Raw genomic sequence first — 26,510 nt, 5'->3', positions numbered from 1 at the left:
GCATGACCTTTCTGTATTGGGCAGAATAGTGACTAACAGGATTGGCGTCTCCTGTATGTGCCGCCTGCCCTGACTCATCCAACATAACACCTGTCCTCAACTTTCCTGCCAGCTCCTCAGCGTTTTCAGCAGCCTCATGTATACAGATTACTGTTCATTAGTTTAATTTTACTTTTATGTCCTCGGACACCCCCGGCACTATGTATATCACCATGTATCAGTTTTCTCTGTAGTGTCCCTGTAATTATAAACATATTGTGAATGCCTGTTCTATTTTTTGTATTATTGTTTTTAATAATAATTAATTAATTTTATAATAATAATAAGAAAAACAACAATTATTATTATTATTAACATTTATTTTTTATCATTTAGAGTTATTTTGAGGATTATCATCTTGGAAAGTCAACTATAGGAATCTCCCAACCTATTGGGTCATTGAGGCAGACGACCTCGACCAAGCTCCCCACCATGCCTCGCTTTTCCTTCATGACCGGGGTGAAGAAGGCCAAACAGGTTCTGCGTACCGGGACGTTACGGAAGCCTCGGAGGCTACAGAGTCAGGACTACCAGACCTTACTGGAGAAGTGTTTGAGGAAGAAGCAGCTTTTTGAAGATGAATCCTTCCCAGCTAAAATCAGCTCCATCGGGTGCGGAGACCTTTTACGAAAACTTCCTCCATGTGTGGACTGGAGGAGGCCGCAGGTGAGTGACATATTCCATTTCAGCAGCACAAGGGTTAATCAAAGACTCAGGTCCATCAAGTTTAACGATTCATTGTCACTAAGTATCATGACATTTGATACTTTTGATCCATTTCTGGACAAACAATTCCCCAAAACTGATACATTGTAACAAACTAAAGATTTGTTTTGATTGTATACAATGGTAATAAACTCTCAGGGAAAGTTTCTAATTATTTTAATTTTTTAATTTTTTTTGTTTTTTTTTGTTGCTGTTCCCATTCAATTAAGAATGAAAAACAACAACACAGTAAAAAAGAAAAGGGAGGGAATGGGGCGGAAGAGGGGAATTAAATGCTAAGTATGAATAAACGCTAGAAAGTATCATAAAAACATACAAAGTGGCAAATAAATCCCTGAGGATTTTGTGACTTTAGTTAAAAGGATTGGAGTGGGCTGGCTGGGGAATAGGCATCCGTATCCTACTCACTGTATATGTACGGGGGGTGCCATTGCAATAGGACGGGTCCGAAGATTGATAAACCCCTTTTTTTGTGGTTAACACATTTTTTTGAGGATATGAAATTTCCTAAAGATGTTCTGAGCTGAGTTTTTAAAAATAGTTCCCGACCTGACTGTAGGAGTTATGAGGTTGCCTATGGTTTGGGCTTTCCTATACACAAACTTTGGGTGGTCTGATAATAGTCCCCCCCCAATGGTCCCACGCTGTCTGAGAATTGGCCAATAATTCTTAATGATACCTCTGAATGCACTGTGATTAGTATGGTAGTGGGTAATTACGGTCAATTGGTTGATTTGGTGATCAATGCTTGATGATTTGTTTATTGTTTTTTTTCTTTGTACACCAGATTGCTTTTTGGAGTAGACTGGACTTCCGTTCTGGATTTTTCCAGAAGTTTTTCCTCTATACCCTATTCCCATAAAATTATGCTTGACATATTCGGTTTTTATGGTGTAGTCCTCCAAGTTGGTGCAGCTATGGGAAATAGGTGTAAACTCACCTTTAGGGATATTGGTGAGCCAAGAGGGTAAATTATAGCTGGTGATGTGTATAAAACTGTTTAAATCTACGTCTTTCCAATAATACTTTGTAGCAAGATGATTTTGGTCCAAATAGATAGTTAGATTTAAAAAGTTTACACTTGTTCTGCTGGTAGTGGGGGTAAATTCCAGGCCATAATCATTCTTGTTCAGTTCTATTAAACATAGTTTGAGGTCACTCTGAGACCCTTCCCAGACATATAAGATGTCATCAATAAAACTAACCCATTTTCCATTATAAAATATGCGTGACCCATCACATTTGGCTACGTATAGGTTTGCGTAGCTGGGTGCAAATCTAGTCCCCATAGCGGTCCCCCATATTTGTGATAATGACTGCTGATTCTATGTGAAGTCATTTTGAGTAATGATGAATTGTATATTCTCTAGGATGAAATCAATTTGAGTTTCCACATAAGTACTTGATGTACATAAAAAAAATGGCCCTCTGCCTCACAACCTTTTTCCTGGTTAATTATTGTATAGAGGGACTTGATGTTGAGAATCCCTAGAATATACAGTAGTTATTCTTCCATTTGATTGGTTCTAAAATCTGTATTGTGTGCCCCATGTCTTTTACATAGGCGGGCAAATGTGTGACGTATTTTTGAAGATATGTGTCTTCATATTTAGAGAGGTTCGCCGTTAGGCAGTTAATGCCAGAAATGATGGGTCTACCCGGGGGTCATGTGATGCTTTTGTGTATTTTCAGTATGTTGTATTAGAAATTTTGCAAAACTTTACAGCTTTAACAACTTCTTTAAAGTCATAACTGGGATCTTGTAACTTTGACATACGATAATTGCTGTTTATAATTCCAGCAATTTTCGTAATACAAGTATATTGAGGAACTGCCAGTTAAGCAATTCCTAATATAATAATAAAGCCCTAAATTTATGAGTAGCAGCCCGATAATACAAAACAATTTACAATAGTTTTGTGTCGGTGCACAACCCTAGATAAATCGCTTTCCAGATTAAGGAATTGCTATTTTAGCGATTGTAATTTTTAAAGAAAGTTCCAATAACTATTTTTGCTATCATAGTTAAATATTCTATATAAATGTCTCACGCGGCCCCGCTGGGAATATGTTGTATGCACCCACCGGTGGCGCATTGTTTGATATTTACGGCTTTAATTTTTGTGTTTTTTTTGCACCTCTCTACTTAATTAAGGGATAGGATCAACTGTAATTATTACTGCAAAGTAAAAAATGACTGTCTGTAATAAAAACTGCACGAGGTGAAAAAGATAATGAGAAAAATGAAAGACTGAGCTGTAATATCCTTATATTCACAGGAACTGGTGAAGAATCCGCAGTTCCTCGCCGAAAACGCCAGCCGCTTTGATTTACACCAGGGACTCACCGGTAATGTCATACTGAGACTATTGAAAAGCCATTAATTATCATTTTATGGGTTGTTCTCTAGTTACATCCAAAGCTGCTATCACAATCCATATGTCATTTCAAACCCATCAACTCTCAAGGGCTACAACTTACTAGTATTGTGAATGCAGCCATGGTTGTGACTGGATTTAAAGGCATAAAGTGAATAAAAAAATGATTATGCTCTGCAGGGGCGGGGCTGTGAAACATGTGCTCCTATTGGCTAGATCCCAGTGAAATCTCATATATTAAAAGTTCTGTTTTATCCTTGTAGCTTTTAGATCAGACTTTTCCCATTCTCTTGCAACTGCTGTTTGATTTTGCACTAAGGGTATTTTTGGGGGGTTAGATCATAGACGATCTTGTGATCGTCCAATCGATATGTAACATGTTTTTCCAGAGGGTTGCATCACTTTATCATTTTTAATGTTTTCTAGAAAATTGCTGGTTCCTTGCCGCTCTCGCCTCAGTTACTTTTCACAAAAACTTACTGACCAATGTGGTCCCTCGTAATCAGAGCTTTGACAAGAACTACGCGGGAATCTTTCACTTCCGAGTGAGTATCAGTCTTCTGACCGCACCTCAGGGGCAGGGCTTGAGTCAATGATTCAGAATTGGTGAGTCATGTCCTTTCCATCTCCGCTCTTGTTTAGCACCGTGTAAGTTTTACCGTGGGGTATTCCTTTAAGATTTATTTTTCCAAGATGTTAAACAAGACTGTGCAGCATGGCAAGGTAGTCCTCTGTGCAGCAGATACTAAAATAAAAGCAGCATTAGAAGTTCTTACATTTCTAGTTCCTGGATGTTTTGCTATTCTCATGCTTCTTAATAGCTGGGTAGTGGAAATCTTAAAGCAAGTCTGGAGAGGCAGTAGATTGTACAGCAGACACTAAATCGGAAGTAAAGTAGCTTACAAACTTTCTGTATGTATGTTTCATTATTTATCTGCTTGCTTTCATAGGTCTTTAGCTAATGAATGTATTTTCTTAAATCTTAAACAAGCCTGTGCATCACGAAGAGGCAGTATACTGTACAACAAACACTAAATCTAAAGTATCTTTCTATTGTTTCCATGTTCCATTCTTTACCTTTTCTATAAACCCCTCACCTCTACGTCCTCTGCTTGCTATTGGGAAAAAAATCTTAAGCAAGCCTGTGCAGCATGGGGAATCAGTACATTGTATAACAGATACTACATCTGAAGTAATAATTTCACTTACAATCTGCTTTATGTTTGTAAGTTTCCCACCTTAGCGGTCTTGCTTGTCATCTTAGCTCCTCTCCAATATGTTTTGTTTTCGCTGAGCAGGAAAGAGCTTGAAAAAGCCTATGTAACACAGAGAAGCAGAACATTGTACAGCAGATTCTTAATCTGAAGCACTGTTATAATATACAGTATTACAATCTTCTGTTTTCATATTTCAGTCTTTATCTTGATCGGGTTTCATTAACCCATAAGATACCTATTTGCCTAGATAAGATGAATGAAGAAAAAACCAGAGCATAGAGAGGCAGTATACTGTACAGCAGCAGATGCTAATCCTACAGTAATAATGTAATAATTCCAATGTTGCTTGTGTCTGCATATTTCCACCTTTATCTTGCTTGAGATTTTTCAATGTGATTTTTACTGATTTAGTATCTAAAACAAGTCTGTGTGGCACTGACAGGCAGAAGTCTTAATCTTTTAATCTTGCTTAACCCATACCCCCATCGAGAGTTGATGTCAAGTCTACTGATACCTGCCGGGAGGTTTGTGTTTTTCCCCTGTCCCAGGAGTAGAACTAACCCTTTAAGGAACACGTTCTCCATTGTCTGATCAGGAAAGATCTAGGATCACTTTTTCTGTCATGAAGAGGCAGTCTCATGTATAGCAAATATTAGAACTAAAACAAGAGCAAGATCATTTTGTTGATAATAAACATTTTTGATTATCTTTTTTTTATTTTGGGGGCTGCAGAATACGGTAATTTTCTTTACCTTTTTTTTGCCTCAGTCGGAGCGATTTGAAGCCCACCCTTCTGCATATGTAGAGGCAGTCTGTTATACAGCAGCAGCTAATAGAGCATACATCTGCTTGTTTGCTGTAGGAGTCTCCTTTGTGTTTATTCTCGTGTTTTCTTGCCAATGTTTATTTTGTGTTTTATTTTTTATTTATGGGGATTGCAGGATCATTTTTCCTTACTCTTTATTTTTTGGGTCAGTGGCAGTGATTTAGTACAAACTCATGTTCACATGTAGAGGCAGTCTGCTGTTGAACAGGTAGCAGAGCAAACATCTGGTTGTTTGCTGTAGGAGTTTCCTTTGTGCTTATTCTTTTGATGTCTTCACATTGTTTATTATGTGTTTTATTTTTGGGGTTTGCAAGACCTTTTTTTTTTTTTTACCTCCATGGGAACGATTTGAAACAAGCTCATGTAGACATGTAGAGGCAGTCTGTTATAGAGCAGATCATAGCGCAGACATCTGTTTGTTTGCTGTTGGAGTTTCCTTTGTGTTTATTCTCTTGTTTTCTTGCCAGTGTTTATTGTGTTTTACTTTTTACTTTTGGGGGTTGCAGGATCATTTCTTTACCCTTTTTTTGCCTCAGTGGAAGTGATTTAGAGCAAGCTCATATACACATGTAGAGGCAGTCTGTTATAGAGCAGATCGTAGCGTGGACACCTCGTTGTTTGCTGTTGGAGTTTCCTTTGTGTTTATTCTCTTGTTTTCTTGCCAGTGTTTATTGTGTTTTACTTTTTACTTTTGGGGGTTGCAGGATCATTTCTTTACCCTTTTTTTGCCTCAGTGGAAGTGATTTAGAGCAAGCTCATATACACATGTAGAGGCAGTCTGTTATAGAGCAGATCGTAGCGTGGACACCTCGTTGTTTGCTGTTGGAGTTTCCTTTGTGTTTATTCTCTTGTTTTCTTGCCAGTGTTTATTGTGTTTTACGTTTTACTTTTGGGGGTTGCAGGATAATTTTCTTTACCTTTTTTGCCTCAGTGGGAGCGATTTAGAGCAAGCTCATGTACACATGTAGAGGCAGTCTGTTATAGAGCAGAACAAAGACCAGACATCTGTTTGCCATAGGAGTTTCCTTTGTGTTTATTCTTTTGTTTTCTTGCCATTTATTGTGTGTTTTACCTTTATATTTGGGGGTTGCAGGATCATTTTTTTTACCTTTTTTTTGCCTCAGTGGGAGCGATTTAGAGCAAGCTCATGTACAAATGTAGAGGCAGTCTGTTATAGAGCAGATCGGACACCTGGCTGTTTGCTGTTGGAGTTTCCTTTGTGTTTATTCTATTTTTCTTGCCATTGTTTATTGTGTGTTTTATTAGGATTTTTTTTTCTGCATCCCTGCGGATTCTACCGGTGAGCGAGCGGAGAGATCATCGCAATCTCCTCGTAAAGCTGTGCTTTATGGTCCCGTCAGTTCCCGATCCTCTATGCGCCATCCCATTGCAATCTCCTGGCGTGCAGTAATGTTAATATTTATTTACTGCTCATCATTACTCGGTGTATTACTCAGCTCCAGCCGCTACCTGTTAATGGCCACGGGCAGACGGACTATAAACTGTAATAAGCGTTCATTATCAGGGCTGTGCACGGCACTAATGGCGCTCTGCGGAGGTGCGAGGTTCGGCGGCGGCTCTGCCCCACTAACTCCCAGCTCTGAGGATACAACATTTCATTACAGCTGATATCAGCAGACTCCATCACCCATGACACTACTGATGGAGCAGCATTTGTTTTCCAGGGATGCAGATCATCATTTCACACTTTTCTGGGATATTAAAGTCTAAGTGCAGAATTATGCAGAGTCACGCGAGACCTTAAACGAGGCGCTGGATACCTCGCGCCTCCTAAATAAAAAAAAAAAAATGCATCAATAAATATGTTATTTGTAAACATTCTGATAATGCGAATGATTAACCCCTCCAGTTCTGGCGCTTTGGAGAATGGGTGGATGTGGTGGTGGACGATCGCCTGCCCGTGGATAAAGATGGGAAGCTCCTGTTTGTCTCATCTGCAAGGAAGAATCTGTTTTGGGGGGCTCTTCTGGAGAAAGCCTACGCCAAGTAAGAACTGCATTTTCGTGATGTAGCAGTTTTGTGGTTTTTTTGCATAGGACTGCAGGTAAAATTATTTTAGGGTGTTGTTCACACTAAGACTTTTTTTTTCTGAGTTTTTAAGGAATTTGGAGTTGTTTTTTTTTTCAGGAAACTATGGTCGGCTTCCGGTTAGTTTCTGCTCCAAAAACTCATTAAAAAAGAAAAAAATTTAAAAAAAAATTGTATTTTTACGATGATATTTTTTCTTTTCAGATAAAACTGTTTTAGGGAGGTTGGTCACACTGAGTATTTTTGCTGAGTTTTTGAAGTGGAAACTCCAAAGTTTTGGAAGAGTTTGGAGTTTTGCAGGAAGATGTGGTGGGCTTCCGGGAAATTTCTGCTAAAAAAAAAAAAAAAAACATTCAGCGCCAACACCCCCATAGGCTATGTTCACACTGAGTTTTTAGAGGACTTCAAAAACCAAGACTTTTTTTTAAAGCAAATTTTCTTGTTTGGAGGAGATTTTGGTTTCCTGAAGTGTTTTTAAAAGTTTTTAAAGAGTTTTTGAAGAGTTATGGAAGAGATTTTTATTCTTCCTAGCGCCTGTAGATTGCGCAGGTTTCCTCCAGGATTTGCTTCACAGATTTAAAGTGCACTTTTTTTTCCAATCAGGAGTTTTTTTTTGTTTTTTTTTAAACTTCTTAAGGAAAACTAACAAAAAAGATCAAAAACAGCAAAGTGGATTTCCCATAGACGTGAATTGAAAACGTTTTCCAAGCTTACAGGCTGCAGCACACCAACTTATATCCCAGTTCATACCTTAGTTTTTTTTTAGTGTGAGAACCCGTCTGACGTTATTAGTAGTATGTAGGTGGACATGGATTCCTACCGTGCCTCTCAGGCATCATAAACCGGAGAACAAGTTCTACAAGATGCAAGGGTTGTAAGAAGCTGCATAGTCATTAGATCCTGAGCTGTGGATGGGGAATGTGGACACTTTAAAGGGGCAGTCAAGGATTAGGAAACCGTGGCTGCTTTCTGCTAACAAAAAACAGCGCCCCCCCGTGTATACAGATTGTGAAGGGTATTGCAGCTCCGCACCATTCACTTCAATGAGCTCTAGTGCCAGACACAACTTGTGCGCTGTTATTGGACAAAAGTGAACATCCCCTTTAAATTACAATTTTTAATCCAGAGCCTCCTGGTTCATGAGCAGAATTCCAAAAATGGCGATAGAGACTGATTCTCACACAGGTTTAACTGTATACGGCGTACGGAGGTTGTAAATGTAGAAGCCATTGAGGGTGTGTGACCGCCGCAAAAACTTTACTTTATCGGCAAAACAATGATGATCGCTAGCGATTTGTAGGGATAAATAATATAATTGACAGCAGAAGTATAATAGACTAAAACAAAAGTTTTAATGTCATTTTAAGGTGACAGGGATGTTTCTTATAAAGTTATATAAAGGGTTTGAGAAATAAATGGGAAATGGAAAAGGTAACGCCAAATGAGCGGCGATTCCAGTGTTTGGCCACCAGAGGGCAGGGGTGTAATTCCATTTCTATTGCTTTCAGATGCCCATGGCTAAAAAAGTTCAGTTTTTGGAGGGTTAATTGCAACCTGCAAAACCTAACTGGAGAAATGTCTGTGAAAGAAAAGCAGAGATGGTCTGTCTGGCCTGCAATCCTTAATTTAGAGTGTTCTCATAATTTACCCTTAGTGTCAGTAGGCGGCTATTGGCACGTTATCAGGAGCCCTTCTGAACAATGGACACATAATCTGTAAATGCAGAGACACCGTGAACTGCCACAATCCCATTACTAATTTTTTTTTTTTTTTAGTTCTCACTTATTTAATGACCCCTATTGTTGTGATCGGGCTCCTCCAAGAGGTTTTTCTTATATGACAATTTGCAATAAAAGTAATAATTAAACAATTAAAATTGGTTCTATAAAAATGTCAAAAGGGTTAATGGGGAACATGACAACCCTTCAGGGCCCCATGACCATAAGCTAAGCATTGCAGTCCCTCTTTATGAGCCTTTTTTGACTTTTGCTCTCTGGTGACCCCTGCTGCTCAGATATAATTATGACATTCTTCGTTTCTAGGCTTTGTGGCTCCTATGAAGATTTACAGATTGGACAAGTGTCGGAAGCTTTGGTAGATTTCACCGGCGGAGTCAACATGACCATCAAACTAGAGCAGGCTCCTCCGGATCTATGGCAGATCATGCTGAGAGCAGCGTACAGCGGCTGTCTGATGGGGTGTCAGACCCGATCGGGGGTAAGTCCAGCCTGCTCCAATATACTGTTACATTCTAAACATTTATATCAGAGCTATGTTTCATAAATTGGCTTAAAAATATTCATGAACAATCATAAGCTTAATCAATATTTACTAGATCTGTCCAGCAATCACTAGGCCTGATCAATATTTATTAGGCCTTATCAATATTCACGAGGCCTTATTAGCATTCATCAGCTTGACCAATATTTATTAAACCTACCTGACCAGTAATTACTAGGCCTGATTAATATTCATTAGGCCAATATTTCTTAGGCTTGACCAATATCTATTAGACCTGATCAATATTTTTTAGACCAGACTAATAATCATTAAATGTGACCAATATCCGTTAGGCCTGATAAATGTTTATTAGTCTTAACCAATCTTTTTTTTAGGCCTGACTAATAATAATTAGGCCACACCAATATTTATTTGACTTGGACTATCATTATTAAGCTTGACTAATATTTCTTATTTCATTAGACCTGACCAATATTAATCATTCTGACCAATATTTATTAGGCCAGACCAAAACCATTGGGCCTCACTCATTAGACGTGACCAATGTTTATTAAACCTAAACAATATTTTTTTTTAGGCTTGAGCAATATTCATTAGACTTAACCAATATTCATAATTCTGGCCAATATTTATTAAGCCTGACTAATATATGTTAGGCCTGACCAATAGTACCTAGGCTAGACTAATATTTATGGAAATGACTCATTAATATAACTCAGGCCTTAACAATGTCCATGATGTCTGAGTAAAATTCACCCGGACAAGCCAGCATCAATGAGTCCTGACCGATATTCATGGCTCCTGATTAATATTCATGAGGCCTGATTAATATTCATGAGTCCTGATTAATATTCATGAGGCCTGATTAACTATACATGATGTCGATTTCCTATTCACAACACTTGATTAATATTCATGAGGTTTGACAGCCCTCACCAAATATTGAGTGGTAAGTGCTCGAAATACATTATATTTTGGATATAAAACATTTTTAAGGTTTTTGTTTTAGAAATTTAGTAAAATTTTCAGCATTTTCAGCGGTTGTAACTATTTCTGACTTTCATTGTGTTTTAGCCCGAAAGGGTCCTGGATAACGGGTTAGTGGCGGGCCACGCGTACACCGTGACAGGGATCCGACCGGTAAGGCTAGGAGCATCCCGCGCCGTCTCCTCCGTGGAGCCACCTTTTCTGTTTGTGATGCATAAATGAGTAAATTCCTCCGTCGCTTCTCTCCAGGTGACCTGCAAATCTGGAACCGAGAATTTAGTCAGGCTGAGAAACCCATGGGGAAAGATCGAATGGAAAGGAAATTGGAGTGACAGGTAAATAAAAGAAAAAAAAATACAAAAAATGTATGTATCTTTATTACATTTCACAATACTATACCGCCCCGTAGTGGACAAAACTGACATTACAGCATGACAAAAAAGTAAAAAAAAAATAAACTAATTTTACTAAAAAAAAAATAATTAAAGCTTCAGATTTAGAAAAAAATGTGAAAAAAATCTTTCCTTTTTTATATTTGTTTTATTTAATTAATGCAGCATGGTCTACAATTATTACATTACCCATCTGTCACTAAAAATGAAATATCATTTTGTTTTCTGTATTTTTTTGTGACTCTAAAAGAAGATCACAGCATGAAACTAATTTGAGGCAAGCGAAGCACGGGATCCATTTTTCATGCTTGTCCTTGCTGTAATGTGTGTGATAGATTTATGCATCTGTTTTCTTTTTTCATGCATTCGATTTTTTTTTTCTGCTTTTAACCAGTTCCTCAAAATGGGACCAACTCAGCTTCAAGGAAAGACTAATGCTGCGGAAGACCAGAGAAGACGGGGAATTCTGGTGAGAAAAGAGTTAATAAAAATGTTTCTGAATTTCTGAAGTTTATTAATTCAAAACTCCAAAACCCCTGCACAGAGATACATGATAAAATACTGATGATAAGATCCTGTCTGCAGCCACCACTAGGGGGAGCTCCCTTTATACAGAGATACATGATAAGATCCTGTCTGCAGTCACCACTAGGAGGAGCTCCCTGTATACAGAGATACATGATAAGATTCTGTCTGCAGCCACCACTAGGGGGAACTCCCTGTATACAGAGATGCATGGTAAGATTCTGTCTGCATCCACCACTAGAGGGAGCTCCCTGTATACAGAGATACTTGATATGATCCTGTCTACAGCCACCACTAGGGGGAGCTCCCTGTATACAGATATATGATAAGATCCTGTCTGCAGTCAGCACTAGGGGGAGCTCCCTGTATACAGAGATACATGATAAGATCCTGTCTGCAGCCACCACTAGGGGGAGCTCCCTATATACAGAGATACATGATAAGCTCCTGTCTGCAGTCACCACTAGGGGGAGCTCCCTGTATACAGAGATACATGATAAGCTCCTGTCTGCAGTCACCACTAGGGGGAGCTCCCTGTATACAGAGATACATGAAAGCTCCTGTCTGCAGTCACCACTATGAGGAGCTCCCTGTATACAGAGATACATGATAAGCTCCTGTCTGCAGTCACCACTAGGGGGAGCTCCCTGTATACAGAGATACATGAAAGCTCCTGTCTGCAGTCACCATTAGGGGGAGCTCCCTGTATACAGAGATACATGAAAGCTCCTGTCTGCAGTCACCACTAGGGGGAGCTCCCTGTATACAGAGATACATGAAAGCTCCTGTCTGCAGTCACCATTAGGGGGAGCTCCCTGTATACAGAGATACATGAAAGCTCCTGTCTGCAGTCACCATTAGGGGGAGCTCCCTGTATACAGAGATACATGAAAGCTCCTGTCTGCAGTCACCACTAGGGGGAGCTCCCTGTATATAGAGATACATGATAAGCTCCTGTCTGCAGTCACCACTAGGGGGAGCTCCCTGTATATAGAGATACATGATAAGCTCCTGTCTGCAGTCACCACTAGGGGGAGCTCCCTGTATATAGAGATACATGATAAGCTCCTGTCTGCAGTCACCACTAGGGGGAGCTCCCTGTATACAATGTTATTATTGAATTAAGTTGATACAGTGTATGCATTTTTTGGCACAGGATGTCCATTGAAGACTTTGAGGCTCATTTTGTAGAGCTGGTCATCTGCAAGCTGACGCCAGATCTGATGAGTCACGAGAACGGCAAGGAATGGACGCTATCAATGCAAATAGGAAAATGGGTGGACGGCAGCACGGCGGGCGGCAGGATGACCTATACAGGTATTGTCCGCCACCATCATGGCCGATCATCGGTGTGATCCATCTGTGCCCGTTGAGTGACACATCGTCTCTATACATATGTAGAATCCTACTGGATGAATCCTCAGTACCGGCTGAAGATCCTGGTTGGAGACAACATGGAGAAATACACAAATTCCTGCAACGTTCTGGTGTCGCTTCTTCAAAAGCAAAACCACAAGCACCGGAATCAGTCCCCTCCGCTCTACATCGGGATCTCCATTTTCAAGGTGAGGATAGGAGGAATTACTCATAAATGTGGATTATTGGTGGTCTGCAACCCCAGGCAAGTCCTGAGAGGTAGCAGGAAAGCTTCAGAACTGTGAGTGCAGCTTTGGATGTGACTAGAGTATGGCATAATGTAATTGCACGCTCGGAGGGAGAGTACTGGGGGGTTTGGTCTCTGTTTACACCTGTGGATAAAATATCTCCCAGTGAGCTGCTATGACTTCCTCCAGCCTGCGGGGGCAGCGTTCATCCTGGTACATGTAGCCCTCTACATCTCCTGACCATCTTTCTTTTTGTCTCTTAGGTGCCATTGGAGGTGAGTTGCAGCAATGTTTCAGTCTGGACAATGTAGCACAAGGTGCAGTATGTGGACGATAAATCCTGAATATTATCGATATCAAAGATGTAAAAAAAAATATCAAAACAGATCATGAAGGCCGCTCTATGGGCGGGAGGATCGTAGAGAGCAGCGGGTGACAGGAGACGCCGGGTGTAACACTTTGCCACAATTCAGTAACAATAAGAACTATTATCTGTAATTGCACGCTTGGATAACAGTGGAATAATAAAGGGGGAGGTGCGGGGCCGAGAACTCCGAAATCACCGGGAGCCGGGAGGTCAATGCAGGTGTTACTGAACGGGAAGACTAATCACGCAGGTTGTGGAGCCGCCGCTGCTTCCAGGGCTCCGAAGCGTAATAAATCTAGATATTGACCGGGACACACAGCCATGGATTCATTTATTCTACAAGCCGGGGGCAACGAGGAACCTGAGGAAGCGCCAGATAGACGAGAAATCGGGGGGCTGGCCATTGTATAAACCAGGGGGAGGGATGGATGGACAGACGGATGATGGATGGATGGACAGACGGATGATGGATGGATGGACGGATGGATGATGGATGGATTGGTGGATGGACGGATGGATGAATGGATAAATGGATGGGTGGATGGATGATGGATGAATGGATAAATGGATGATGGGTGGATGGAAGGATGAATGATGGATGAACGGATAAATGGATGATGGATGGGTAGATGGATGGATGGATAGATAGATATTTGTTCTGATGGTTTTACTACTTTGTACACATCTCCCCCGTATACAGTACCAGGCTATAAGGACCAGACTGCCACAAGAATTCTTCATGAACAACCGTCCGGTCAACAACAAGTGCGTGTTCATCAATGAGCGAGAAGTGACCCAAGACTTCCACCTGCACCCCGGCTCCTACGTCATTGTCCCTTCCACTGCGGAACCTCGACAAGAATGTGAATTCATCCTCCGTGTGTTCTCCAGAAAACATCTCCTAGAGTAAGTGCTGACTACAACTCTCAGTGTATCTAAACCCTACTGTGAGGAACGGCGGACCGCTGTCGCCAAATCGTGACGGATGGCGGACCCTGTGCCACCAATAGGTCACGATCCCACCACCGACACGGGTTTGTCAGCGGACGGAGGGACGTGACGCACTGCCGGCCCACGGCTATCACAGGCACAGTGGGGGCTTATCTTAGTTATCCCACCACTGGTACCATGTGACAAAAACACAGCAAGCTAATCTTACTCTAACAATTTACCGCAGGGGGGTATTTTGGATGCCCCACCACTGCTAACAACCTTCCAAGAACTGCGGGGATTTATGTATATCCCACTTTCTCAGTTCCACTTTGGAACTCGCAGCTCTCCAGTGCCCCCCTTACCCTCAGGTCAGTCAGGGAACTGCACCTAGGATAATTAGTCGCCGGACGGGCTGCTTGTTGTGCATGGGCAACTAGACTACTGCAGTAAGGGAATTATCAATGCTGTGGCCACAGCCCCTCATTCAGCAATATAAGACCCTTCTGTACTTCCAGCTAGCCTCGCCCACCGCGCACACCACGCTGCCACCAGCCACGCTTTACTTAATCAAAGAGCTAATTAAGAGGGTCCGCGGCAAACCCCTGAAATTAGTAGCGATTATCTAAAAAAGGCACATAGTTCGTTTCTTAGAGCATGGAGGCAAACTAATAGATTTTATCATTTATTCGCAAAGTGGGCAGTGATTACTTAAAAATTGTTATAAAGTTGAGACATTAAATATGAACAAATATAAATATAAAACAAAGTGGATGAAAGAACAGAAAGTAACACTCACATGTGCGTAGTTGGTATTAGGCAGACCATGTGGCTGGGGGAGGGGCGCTTAACCAAACGTCCCCACTCATCGGCAAGTCTCTCTGGCAGGAGGACTTCAGCTGAACTGACTGGAATTTGGTAGGGAATACCTATAGCCTAGGGTCTGTGACCTCACGAAATGGGCGGTCTGGTGAGGTCCAACCCCCCTTCTCTCTCAGTTATAACTTAACTAAAAAAGTTATGATAACCATATCTTAATGGGAAGCTCATATGAACTCACCAAGGGTATCATGTTTCCCAGTGTAATGAACCCAACAAGAAAACATCAAGAATGCACTAGATAGGACACTCCATTTGGGAGCAATCCATATCTCAATTTCTGGAAGTCCGAGAATTGTGAAACTTAGGGATTTAGAAAGCTGGCTTCGTGCCCTTTGCAGAAATGTGAGTTTCATGTCTCTGTCACAAGCGAAGTGCGCGCTTGGCTTCTTTTAATGTCTCCTATACCTGTATTCAAGCTTCATAGTTTCAGAACAAAGCAATGCTTTCCCTTGCAGGGGGGAAGGCTGCGAGAGGAAATGGACGGTTTCAGGTTGCCAGCAAGCACAGAGCTGATAAGGAGGGGGGGTTGCAGCTACATGACAGGCTCGTCTCCTCAGTGTGTAGCAATGGGAGATTCTAGAAAGTTCTGCAAAATCATATCTTACATTACACCTACATCCATCCGACAGATGAGTCACAGAGCGGACACTCAGAATGTATTTTATATTTATTTATTACAGGGTGCAAGGAGAGAGTCCAAATCTGGTCCTGTGCTGCAAGGTAATAAAAACAAAGCAGAAGATTTTCTCATATATAGTGACAGTATTATAGTAGTTATATTCCTGTACATAGGAGCAGTATTATAGCAGTTATATTCTTGTACATAGGAGCAGTATTATAGTAGTTATATTCTTGTACATAGGAGCAGTATTATAGTAGTTATATTCTTGTACATAGGGGCAGTATTATAGTAGTTATATTCTTGTACATAGGGACAGTATTATAGTAGTTATATTCTTGTACATAGGGACAGTATTATAGTAGTTACAGTATATTCTTGTACATAGGAGCAGTATTATAGTAGTTATATTCTTGTACATAGGAGCAGTATTATAGTAGTTATATTCTTGTACATAGGGGCAGTATTATAGTAGTTATATTCTTGTACATAGCGACAGTATTATAGTAGTTATATTCTTGTACATAGGGACAGTATTATAGTAGTTATATTCTTGTACATAGGAGCAGTATTATAGTAGTTATATTCTTGTACATAGGGGCAGTATTATAGTAGTTATATTCTTGTACATAGGAGCAGTATTATAGTAGTTATATTCTTGTACATAGGGGCAGTATTATAGTAGTTATATTCTTGTACATAGGGACAGTATTATAGTAGTTATATTCTTGTACATAGGGACAGTATTATAGTAGTTATATTCTTGTACATAGGAGCAGTATTATAGTAGTTATATTCTTGTACATAGGAGCAGTATTATAGTAGTTATATTCTTGTACATAGGGACAGTATTATAGTAGTTATATTCTTGTACATAGGAGCAGTATTATAGTAGTTATATTCCTGTACATAGGAGCAGTATTATAGTAGTTATATTCTTGTACATAGGAGCAGTATTATAGTAGTTATATTCTTGTACATAGGGGCAGTATTATAGTAGTTATATTCTTGTACATAGGGGGCAGTATTATAGTAATTATATTCTTGTACATAGGCGGCGGTATTATAGTAGTTATATTCTTGTACATAGGGACAGTATTATAGTAGTTATATTCTTGTACATAGGGACAGTATTATAGTAGTTATATTCTTGTACATAGGAGCAGTATTATAGTAGTTATATTCTTGTACATAGGAGCAGTATTATAGTAGTTATATTCTTGTACATAGGGACAGTATTATAGTAGTTATATTCTTGTACATAGGAGCAGTATTATAGTAGTTATATTCCTGTACATAGGAGCAGTATTATAGTAGTTATATTCTTGTACATAGGAGCAGTATTATAGTAGTTATATTCTTGTACATAGGGGCAGTATTATAGTAGTTATATTCTTGTACATAGGGGGCAGTATTATAGTAATTATATTCTTGTACATAGGCGGCGGTATTATAGTAGTTATATTCTTGTACATAGGGACAGTATTATAGTAGTTATATTCTTGTACAAAGGAGCAGTATTATAGTAGTTATATTCTTGTACATAGGAGCAGTATTATAGTAGTTATATTCTTGTACATAGGGGCAGTATTATAGTAGTTATATTCTTGTACATAGGGGGCAGTATTATAGTAATTATATTCTTGTACATAGGCGGCGGTATTATAGTAGTTATATTCTTGTACATAGGAGCAGTATTATAGTAGTTATATTCTTGTACATAGGGGCCGTATTATAGTAGTTATATTCTTGTACATAGGAGCAGTATTATAGTAGTTATATTCTTGTACATAGGAGCAGTATTATAGTAGTTATATTCTTGTACATAGGGGCAGTATTATAGTAGTTATATTCTTGTACATAGGGGGCAGTATTATAGTAACTATATTCTTGTACATAGGCGGCAGTATTATAGTAGTTATATTCTTGTACATAGGAGCAGTATTATAGTAGTTATATTCTTGTACATAGGGGCCGTATTATAGTAATTATATTCTTGTACATAGGCGGCGGTATTATAGTAGTTATATTCTTGTACATAGGGGCCGTATTATAGTAGTTATATTCTTGTACATAGGGGGCAGTATTATAGTAGTTATATTCTTGTACATAGGAGCAGTATTATAGTAGTTATATTCCTGTACATAGGGAGCAGTATTATAGTAGTTATATTCTTATACATAGGGGGCAGTATTATAGTAGTTATATTCTTGTACATAGGAGCAGCATTATAGTAGTTATATTCTTGTACATAGGGGCAGTATTATAGTAATTATATTCTTGTACATAGGCGGCGGTATTATAGTAGTTATATTCTTGTACATAGGGGGCAGTATTATAGTAGTTATATTCTTGTACATAGGGGCAGTATTATAGTAGTTATATTCTTGTACATAGGAGCAGTATTATAGTAGTTATATTCTTGTACATAGGGGCAGTATTATAGTAGTTATATTCTTGTACATAGGAGCAGTATTATAGTAGTTATATTCTTGTACATAGGGGCAGTATTATAGTAGTTATATTCTTGTACATAGGGGCGGTATTATAGTAGTTATATTATAGTATGTAGGGGCAGTATTATAGTGACCATTGAGTGTTTGTATTGGAGTATGATGATTTGTACATGCCATGCTTTTCATCAGAAAATTGCTGACAAAAAAGATGAACAAGAAAATGTCATCATCAGATATTTTGAGAAGGTAAGAAGTTTTTCAACAACAGCTGTAATATCAACAGTATAAAATGTTATTAAATACCCTAAATGGCAGATTACATGATATGATAAATTATGACTTAAAATAACATTTTTAATTCAGTCATTTGATCAAATGCAGTTTTTACAATCTATTTAGGGCCAGCATCTTATGTTTATTAGTTTCTTAGTTTATTTTTATGGTGATCGGAGTTTTGCTGCTGTGTAACGGAGTTGCATAGTTCTGCTGGTTGCAGCCACCACTAGAGGGAGCTAAGAACCTGACTGCATCATTTGCCTGGTGTATAAGTGTATGCGGTGAACGCCCTCTAGTGGTGGCATTTTACCACTGATATATCCTGAATGCAAAGGTATCATAATGCTCTCATGAGTCCATGGGGCCCCAAATATCTGCTAAAAGGAGCCCAGTTTGTGTCTTTGCCTCTTCTATATGGCAGGACATGTATTAATTCTATAAATTATGTTGCAGCATCCTGAAATCAATGTCTCCGAGCTGCAGATGCTGCTGAATAAAGGATCGTGGTCCAGTAAGTCACAAATCCTGATCAGACCCGTAGACACAGTCGGGAGGTGTAAAGGGGGTCTCTACAATAAATGGAATAATATATCCATACGCCGACAGTAATCAGAGAGGCCGGAAATGGTGATAGATCGCTGCACGAAAGAGGACAATGGCGTGAGACCGCCGATCATTACCGTGCGTTTTTTTTGGCCGTCACGGTAGAATGTGATCGGTTCGGGCGCGGTTATTCCCGCGGTTTCTTTCTAAGTCAATGATTACTATGTATTAACCCCTGGGATGACAGATATTTCTGGGGGCATTAACCCTTGAGAGGTGTTCTGCCTGTGGGCTGTATGGTAACGCCGCTCATCTCCCGCTCTCTCTCGCAGGTGTCAGGCACGCTCCGGTCAAGTTCAGCCTGGACGACTGTAAAGTCATTATGGCTCAGTTGGACGTATCCTTCTCATTGATTTGTGCCCCTCCTGCCCTGCCCGGGGGGCGCTCTCAGCCATTACCCTGAATCACCGGCGCTTTTACTTCCAGCAAATTGTTTGCCGCTTTTCATTACGGCAGGACGTCATATCCAGGACATTCACCTGAGCCCATGACACCTACTCTACTTTAACCCTTTGTCGGCTGCATTGGCATTAACTATTGATCCTATGGCACCTGCCTATACCCCGGCGCTGTACACAGAATGCACAGGGGGGTATATGAAGGCTGAAATGTACCATAGGGATAACAGCCAGTGATGAGCGAGATATCTGACCGTGCTCCGGTGTTATCCCAGTATCTCGGCTGTGCTCGGATAATATGTTCTAGTCCCCGCAGCTGCATGATTCACAGCTGTTAGACAGCAGCAACACCTGGAGGACTGTCTAACAGCCGCGAATTATGCAACTGCTGGGACTCGAACATATCATCCGAGCACAGCCAAGATACTGGGATATCCCGCTATCCGAGCACACTCGCTCATCACTAATAAGAACAACTGTGGGCCTGCAGCCTGAGAAACAGAAAAAGATCAGAATTTTGAATGCAGCTCTGGCTGTGACTAGAGTGTATGACATATATAATATCACTGACGTCACATTGTTATCAGCCTTAATCACGTTACAGGTGAGTGCGTCCGGCACACTGAACATGATCGAGTTCTACAGCCTATGGCAGCGACTGATCTCCTACCAGGTGAGCAGATCCTTCCATCCATCCATCCATCCATCCATCTAGAAGGGAAAAAGGAGGCAGCACTGCAAGAAGTTTTTTCAAAAAACAAGGTGGATTTTAATAGACCCAGATGGCGTGCCCAAGTTTTGTCTCACATGAGTCTTTCTCTTGGATTGCCGCCAACAAACTAGGGTGCTGTTCCATTTTTTCTTATCTCTCTATCTATCTATCTCTCTATCTATCTCTCTATCTATCTATCTACATTATGATTTCTGCCGCAATGATTTCTGGGGTCAGACGCACTTTATATCTATCGGTGTCAGTGACGCCGGCCTGATATAATGTTATTATGTGGCAGATTATCGGAGACGAGCGGCGCCCGACTGATCGTCCAGAATCGCCGGCTTTAACCTTGTTCTACACAGAGGTCGCCTCCCGCTAATCTTCCCAGACGCTTTCTCTAATGTTCCGTTTGCTCGGAGTGAAATTGAGATTTATGCGCGCGGCGTTTATATTCTGCGGAGAGAAATCTCACCGTGTAATCTCATTGTTTCCATAGGAGATTTTCCAGAGGAGAGACATTGATAAATCGGGATATTTGGAGCTGAATGACCTGCAGGCCGCGGTACAGGAGAAAGGTAAAAGATGAGAAATGTCCCCGTCACCAGCCGGAAAGTCAGCGAGGAGTCAGAGGAGTGTGAAAAGGGCCACAGGCGCCTCAGATCTGCTACTATTGGAAAGATGTAGCAGAGCTGAGGTCGTCATCTAAACACCTGAATCCAGCGTGTATCGATATAATGTAAAGGTTTAGCTGCAGTCCTATGTAAAAGGAATAACTTCTATACAGGGCTCTCTAAAGAAGAACCATCTTATCTGCACTGGCTTGGTCATGATGTAGCAGAGCTCAGTTTGTCTTATAAGACCTGAATCTGCGGTGCATTGTGATAAATAATACAAAAGCTTACTTGCAGTCCTATGTAAAATAATTCAATAATGGTTTGGTGAGGAACTCCGAGGAGAACTGACTTGTACCTCCTAGTTCTGGAATGATGCAGCAGAGCTGAGTTTGTCATTTAAAGTCCAGAATTGCTTAATGTAAAAGTTGACCTGTAGTCCTATGTAAATAAGGACTTTAGGAATTGCTTCTATATGGGCTTTGTAAGGAAGAATTTTATCTGTGCAACATCTTTAATGATATAGCAGAGCTGAGTTTGTCATTTACCACTATTGGGCTGCATCCTTTGCGCAGTGTGATGATGTAGGTTTACTAGCAGTCCCATGTAAAACAAAAACTATAACATAGGGCCACAGCATGGAATGGACATAACAAACCCAGCTCTGCTGCATTTCCGTCTGCAGGCGGTGAGGTGTGTGTGTATAAATGATGCCGCCGGTCTCGCTGTCTCCCCAGCAGAACCTGCACATCATCAGTCAGGTGTCTGCCAGAACAGATAAGAGCAGGAGATAGAGACAGGTGCGACACTCTAATCTGTCTACTCACCGTGTGTTCTCTCTCTCTCATCCGCCTACTCTTGCACTCTCTCGTTGGCTCTCCCTTTCTCCTCTGTCTCACTCTCCTCTCCCCTGTATCTCACACCTTCTCTTTCTTGCACTCTCTTCTTTTTTCTTGTCCCTCACTCTCTTGTTCTCTGTCTCTTTTTCTCCCTTCTCATAACCATTAACCTTGTACCTGCTCAAACTTTTCCCAAAACTTCACTCTCCTGTCTCTATTATGGTCTCTTCCTTTTGACTCTTTCTTCACTTGATTCTCTCTTCTTTTGATTCTCTTCTTTTAACTCTGTTGTTTTGTTTCTCTCTTTTTCTTGACTATCGCCTCGACGCTCTCCTCGTTGGGTTCTCTCTTTTCTTGGCTCTTTCTCCACTTGACTCCTCTCTGTTCTCTTCACTTTCTCCACCTTTTCACTTTCACTCTCTGTCTCTTACTGTCTTCTTGTCTTTGGTACTTTCTCTGTCTTTCTAACCTCCATCTCTCTCATCTCCTCAAACTCACCGTTTGACTCTCACTCTCTTTGCATACTCTCCACCTCTCTCTTCCCGTCACTCCCTGTCCGCCTGTCTTCTCCACCTCTTTACTCTGCCTCTCTACTCTCATTGCTTGACGGCCTCCTGTCTCTCCCTCTCCCTCCTTCTGTCTCCCCCTCCTCCTGACTGCCTCTCTCCCTCCTCCTGACTGCCTCTCTCCCTCCTCCTGACTGCCTCTCGCTCTACTCCTGACTCTCTCTTTCTCCTCCTGACTGTCTCCCCCTCATCCTGACTGTCTCTCACCCTCCCCTGACTGTCTCTCGCCCTCCTTCTGTCTCTTTTCTTGCCCTCCTCCTGTCTCTCCCATCTCCTGTCTCTCCCTCCTCCTGACTGCCTCTCGCACTCCTCCTGACTGTCTCTCGCCCTCCTGACTGCCTCTCGCTCTCCTCCTGACTGTCTCCCCCTCCCCCTGACTGTCTCCCCTCCCCGATTGCCTCTCGCTCTTCTCCTGACTGCCTCTTGCTCTCCTCCTGTCTCTTCCTCCTCTTGATTGTCTCTCCCTCCTCCTGACTGCCTCTCGCCCTCCTCCTTGACTGCCTCTTGCTCTCCTCCTGACTGTCTCTCCCACCTCCTGACTGTCTCTCCCTCCTCCTGACTGTCTCCCCTCCCCGATTGCCTCTCGCCCTCCTCCTGACTGCCTCTTGCTCTCCTCCTGACTGTCTCTCCCACCTCCTGACTGTCCCTCCTCCTGACTGTCTCCCCTCCCCGATTGCCTCTCTTTCCTCCTGACTGCCTCCCTCTTCTCCTGACTGTCTCCCCTCCCCGATTGCCTCTCGCCCTCCTCCTGACTGCCTCTTGCTCTCCTCCTGACTGTCTCACCCACCTCCTGACTGTCTCTCCCTCCTCCTGACTGTCTCTCGCCCTCTCTTTCCTCACGCTCCGTCTCTCGCTCACTATTTAATGCCTGTAGGAATCACATTAAGCCGTCAGTTCTCCAACCTCATGGCGCTGCGATACGGCGACTCGTCTCTGAAAATCAATTTTGAGAATTTCGTCTGCCTCATGCTGCGGATGGAGATCAATGAAGGTACGTCACCGCGCCACCTGTGGATGGCGTAACGCCACAGAGGTGGCATCGACTGGTCGTCTTCGGCGGCGGCCGCCGCTCGCCCGCTGCTGGGAAGTCATGTGATTTCTATCCATCAGTGATGGCTGACACACACGGATCTCTCTCAGCTTCCCTAGATACAATGTATCTTTTTATTAACACTTTCTGCTTGTTCTTTTGGAACAGGAACCCTTCATGTATCTTTTTGACTAATTTATCTATTTTCTTCTTAAAGAGACAGTCGCCTAATAAAATCTCTTCCCAGTGTTCAGTTCTAGGAGGTCCTGATGAGTGATGATGACCCAATGGGCATTTGCTCGTTCTGCAGGCCGGCTCTGGAGGTGTTGTGGAGGGTGGAATGGAGCGGAGACAGCTGGGAGTAGTAGTACTTCCCACTAATGCACGCTGTGCTCCTTCTCCCTCTAGCGCCTCCGAGGCTCCGCCGTACAATATCGCTGCCTCCGGCTCCACCAGCCTCATCCGGTCCAGGTTCAACCCGTCCCTTCCCCATTTTATACCATCGTCACCGCCAGTCAGCGGTACAGGTAGGACGTGGGGAAGGGACGTTCATGGTGCAGTTGGTGCAGGGTACAGATGGGCGCTGGGGCTGAGCGATGATCAGGGGCGATGTAGCAGAGCTGAATGCGTTGTTTGCCTTTATAATAATAATAATCTTTATTTTTTATATAGCGCTAACATATTCCGCAGCGCTTTACATTTTGCACACATCATCATCACTGTCCCCGATGGGGCTCACAATCTAAATTCCCTATTAGTATGTCTTTAGAATGTGGGAGGAAACCGGAGTGCCCGGAGGAAACCCACGCAAACACGGGGAGAACATGCAACTCCTTGCAGATGTTGTCCTTGGTGGGATTCGAACCCAGGACCCCAGCGCTGCAAGGCTGCAGCGCTAACCACTGAGCCACCGTGCCGCCCTACACCGTGCCGCCCGCCTTTGTCATACACCACACACGCAGACATGTATATATAAGGATACATACATGAGCCCATCCGCCAATGAGACGTCATTTCAAATAAAAAAAAATTGTCCTAAAATCTTCACAGATATAAAAGTAAAAAGTTTCGCTGGCTGATAACAGAGAGAAACAGCTCCTCCTATATCCAACAACCTGTGCTATCAAGGTGTACAAACTTTTATCCTTATATCTGTGTCCGGTAATGTTAGTGCCCCCATAATATGCACATTATATCACCTGGCCATGTGACATTATGGGGGCACATACTTACACGTATTGATTCGTGCCCCCATTATCAATGATCAGACGCACGATCTGCATGGTTTGGTGAAGCACCATGAATGATCATCTCTTGCTTTACAACATGTGCATAAATCTCCCAGCACCACAGTCATCCTTTATTAGCTGCTCCTACTGACTGCTCTTTCTCTCGATTCCAGAGGTCTTTCATAATCTGAGCAAAGATGGAAAAGGAATCTACTTAAAAGAGGCCGAGGTACGTACAACAGCGATAATTCTCTCCTCTAAGACCCTGAGACTCATTCCTCAAGATTTTTAACAGGAATCTGTCACTATGTTTTTCTAACACATCTGAAAGAAGCATTTTGTAGGGGCTGAGACCCTGATTCCAGTCATGTGTCACATACTGGGCTGACTGCTACAGTTTTGATAAAATCACTGCTTTATCTGCTGCAGATTTACCAGTTCTCTAATGCTGAGCTCTGAATAACCCGCCCACAGCACTGACTGGAAGCTTTCTGTCTATAATGTGCATAGGCAGAAAGCTGCTAATCAGTGCAGAGCGTAGTTACACAGAGCTCATGAATATGAAAGACTATATAGAAGCAGATTCACTAAAGATAATCTTCTACGGATACAATGCAATTTTTAAAGAAATACATATGTATACATATCTATGTACAAGAATATAACTACTATATTACTGCCCCTATGTACAAGAATATAACTACTATAATACTGCCCCTATGTACAAGAATATAACTACTATAATACTGCCCCTATATACAAGAACATAACTACTATAATACTGCCCCTATGTACAAGAATATAACTACTATAATACTGCCCCCTATGTACAAGAATATATCTACTATAATACTGCCCCTATGTACAGGAATATAACTACTATAATACTGCCCCCTATGTACAAGAATATAACTACTATAATACTGCCCCTATATACAAGAATATAACTACTATAATACTGCCCCTATGTACAAGAATATAACTACTATAATACTGCCCCCTATGTACAAGAATATAACTACTATAATACTGCCCCCTATGTACAAGAATATAACTACTATAATACTGCCCCCTATGTACAGGAATATAACTACTATAATACTGCTCCAATGTACAAGAATATAACTACTATAATACTGCCCCTATGTACAAGAATATAACTACTATAATCCTGCCCCTATGTACAGGAATATAACTACTATAATACTGCTCCAATGTACAAGAATATAACTACTATAATACTGCCCCTATGTACAAGAATATAACTACTATAATACTGCCCCTATGTACAGGAATATAACTACTATAATACTGCTCCAATGTACAAGAATATAACTACTATAATACTGCCCCTATGTACACGAATATAACTACTATAATACTGCCCCCTATGTACAAGAATATAACTACTATAATACTGCCCCTATGTACAAGAATATAACTACTATAATACTGCCCCCTATGTACAAGAATATATCTACTATAATACTGCCCCTATGTACAGGAATATAACTACTATAATACTGCCCCCTATGTACAAGAATATAACTACTATAATACTAACCCTATATACAAGAATATAACTACTATAATACTGCCCCTATGTACAAGAATATAACTACTATAATACTGCCCCCTATGTACAAGAATATAACTACTATAATACTGCCCCCTATGTACAAGAATATAACTACTATAATACTGCCCCTATGTACAGGAATATAACTACTATAATACTGCTCCAATGTACAAGAATATAACTACTATAATACTGCCCCTATGTACAAGAATATAACTACTATAATACTGCCCCCTATGTACAAGAATATAACTACTATAATACTGCCCCTATGTACAAGAATATAACTACTATAACACTGCCCCTATGTACAAGAATATAACTACTATAATACTGCCCCTATGTACCAGAATATAACTACTATAATACTGTCCCTATATACAAGAATATAACTACTATAATACTGCTCCTATGTACAAGAATATA

At 41.1% G+C, this 26,510-nt stretch overlaps 1 protein-coding gene across 1 annotated transcript in view; it reads left to right on the top strand.

Annotated features, from left to right (window-relative positions):
- Positions 1–379: 379 nt before the first annotated feature.
- CAPN14 (calpain 14) overlaps positions 380–26,510 on the top strand; it is a 35,349-nt gene continuing 9,218 nt past the window's right edge. Inside the window, exons 1-20 of the mRNA XM_073556363.1 lie at positions 380–705; positions 3,045–3,114; positions 3,570–3,688; positions 7,057–7,193; positions 9,278–9,452; positions 10,551–10,616; positions 10,713–10,798; positions 11,250–11,324; positions 12,537–12,697; positions 12,782–12,945; positions 13,248–13,259; positions 14,052–14,257; positions 15,844–15,883; positions 18,428–18,484; positions 18,968–19,025; positions 19,390–19,454; positions 20,120–20,188; positions 20,727–20,805; positions 23,121–23,237; positions 24,679–24,734. Coding sequence (XP_073412464.1) covers positions 472–705; positions 3,045–3,114; positions 3,570–3,688; positions 7,057–7,193; positions 9,278–9,452; positions 10,551–10,616; positions 10,713–10,798; positions 11,250–11,324; positions 12,537–12,697; positions 12,782–12,945; positions 13,248–13,259; positions 14,052–14,257; positions 15,844–15,883; positions 18,428–18,484; positions 18,968–19,025; positions 19,390–19,454; positions 20,120–20,188; positions 20,727–20,805; positions 23,121–23,237; positions 24,679–24,734 — 2,046 coding nt within the window. The 5' untranslated portion in view covers positions 380–471. The remainder of the gene's footprint in view (positions 706–3,044; positions 3,115–3,569; positions 3,689–7,056; positions 7,194–9,277; positions 9,453–10,550; positions 10,617–10,712; positions 10,799–11,249; positions 11,325–12,536; positions 12,698–12,781; positions 12,946–13,247; positions 13,260–14,051; positions 14,258–15,843; positions 15,884–18,427; positions 18,485–18,967; positions 19,026–19,389; positions 19,455–20,119; positions 20,189–20,726; positions 20,806–23,120; positions 23,238–24,678; positions 24,735–26,510) is intronic.

Source organism: Dendrobates tinctorius, unplaced genomic scaffold (assembly GCF_039654945.1).
Source record: "Dendrobates tinctorius isolate UK_male_01 unplaced genomic scaffold, ASM3965494v1 ptg000232l, whole genome shotgun sequence".
Lineage (NCBI taxonomy): Eukaryota > Metazoa > Chordata > Amphibia > Anura > Dendrobatidae > Dendrobates > Dendrobates tinctorius.
This window is presented reverse-complemented; position numbering and strand designations above follow the sequence as displayed.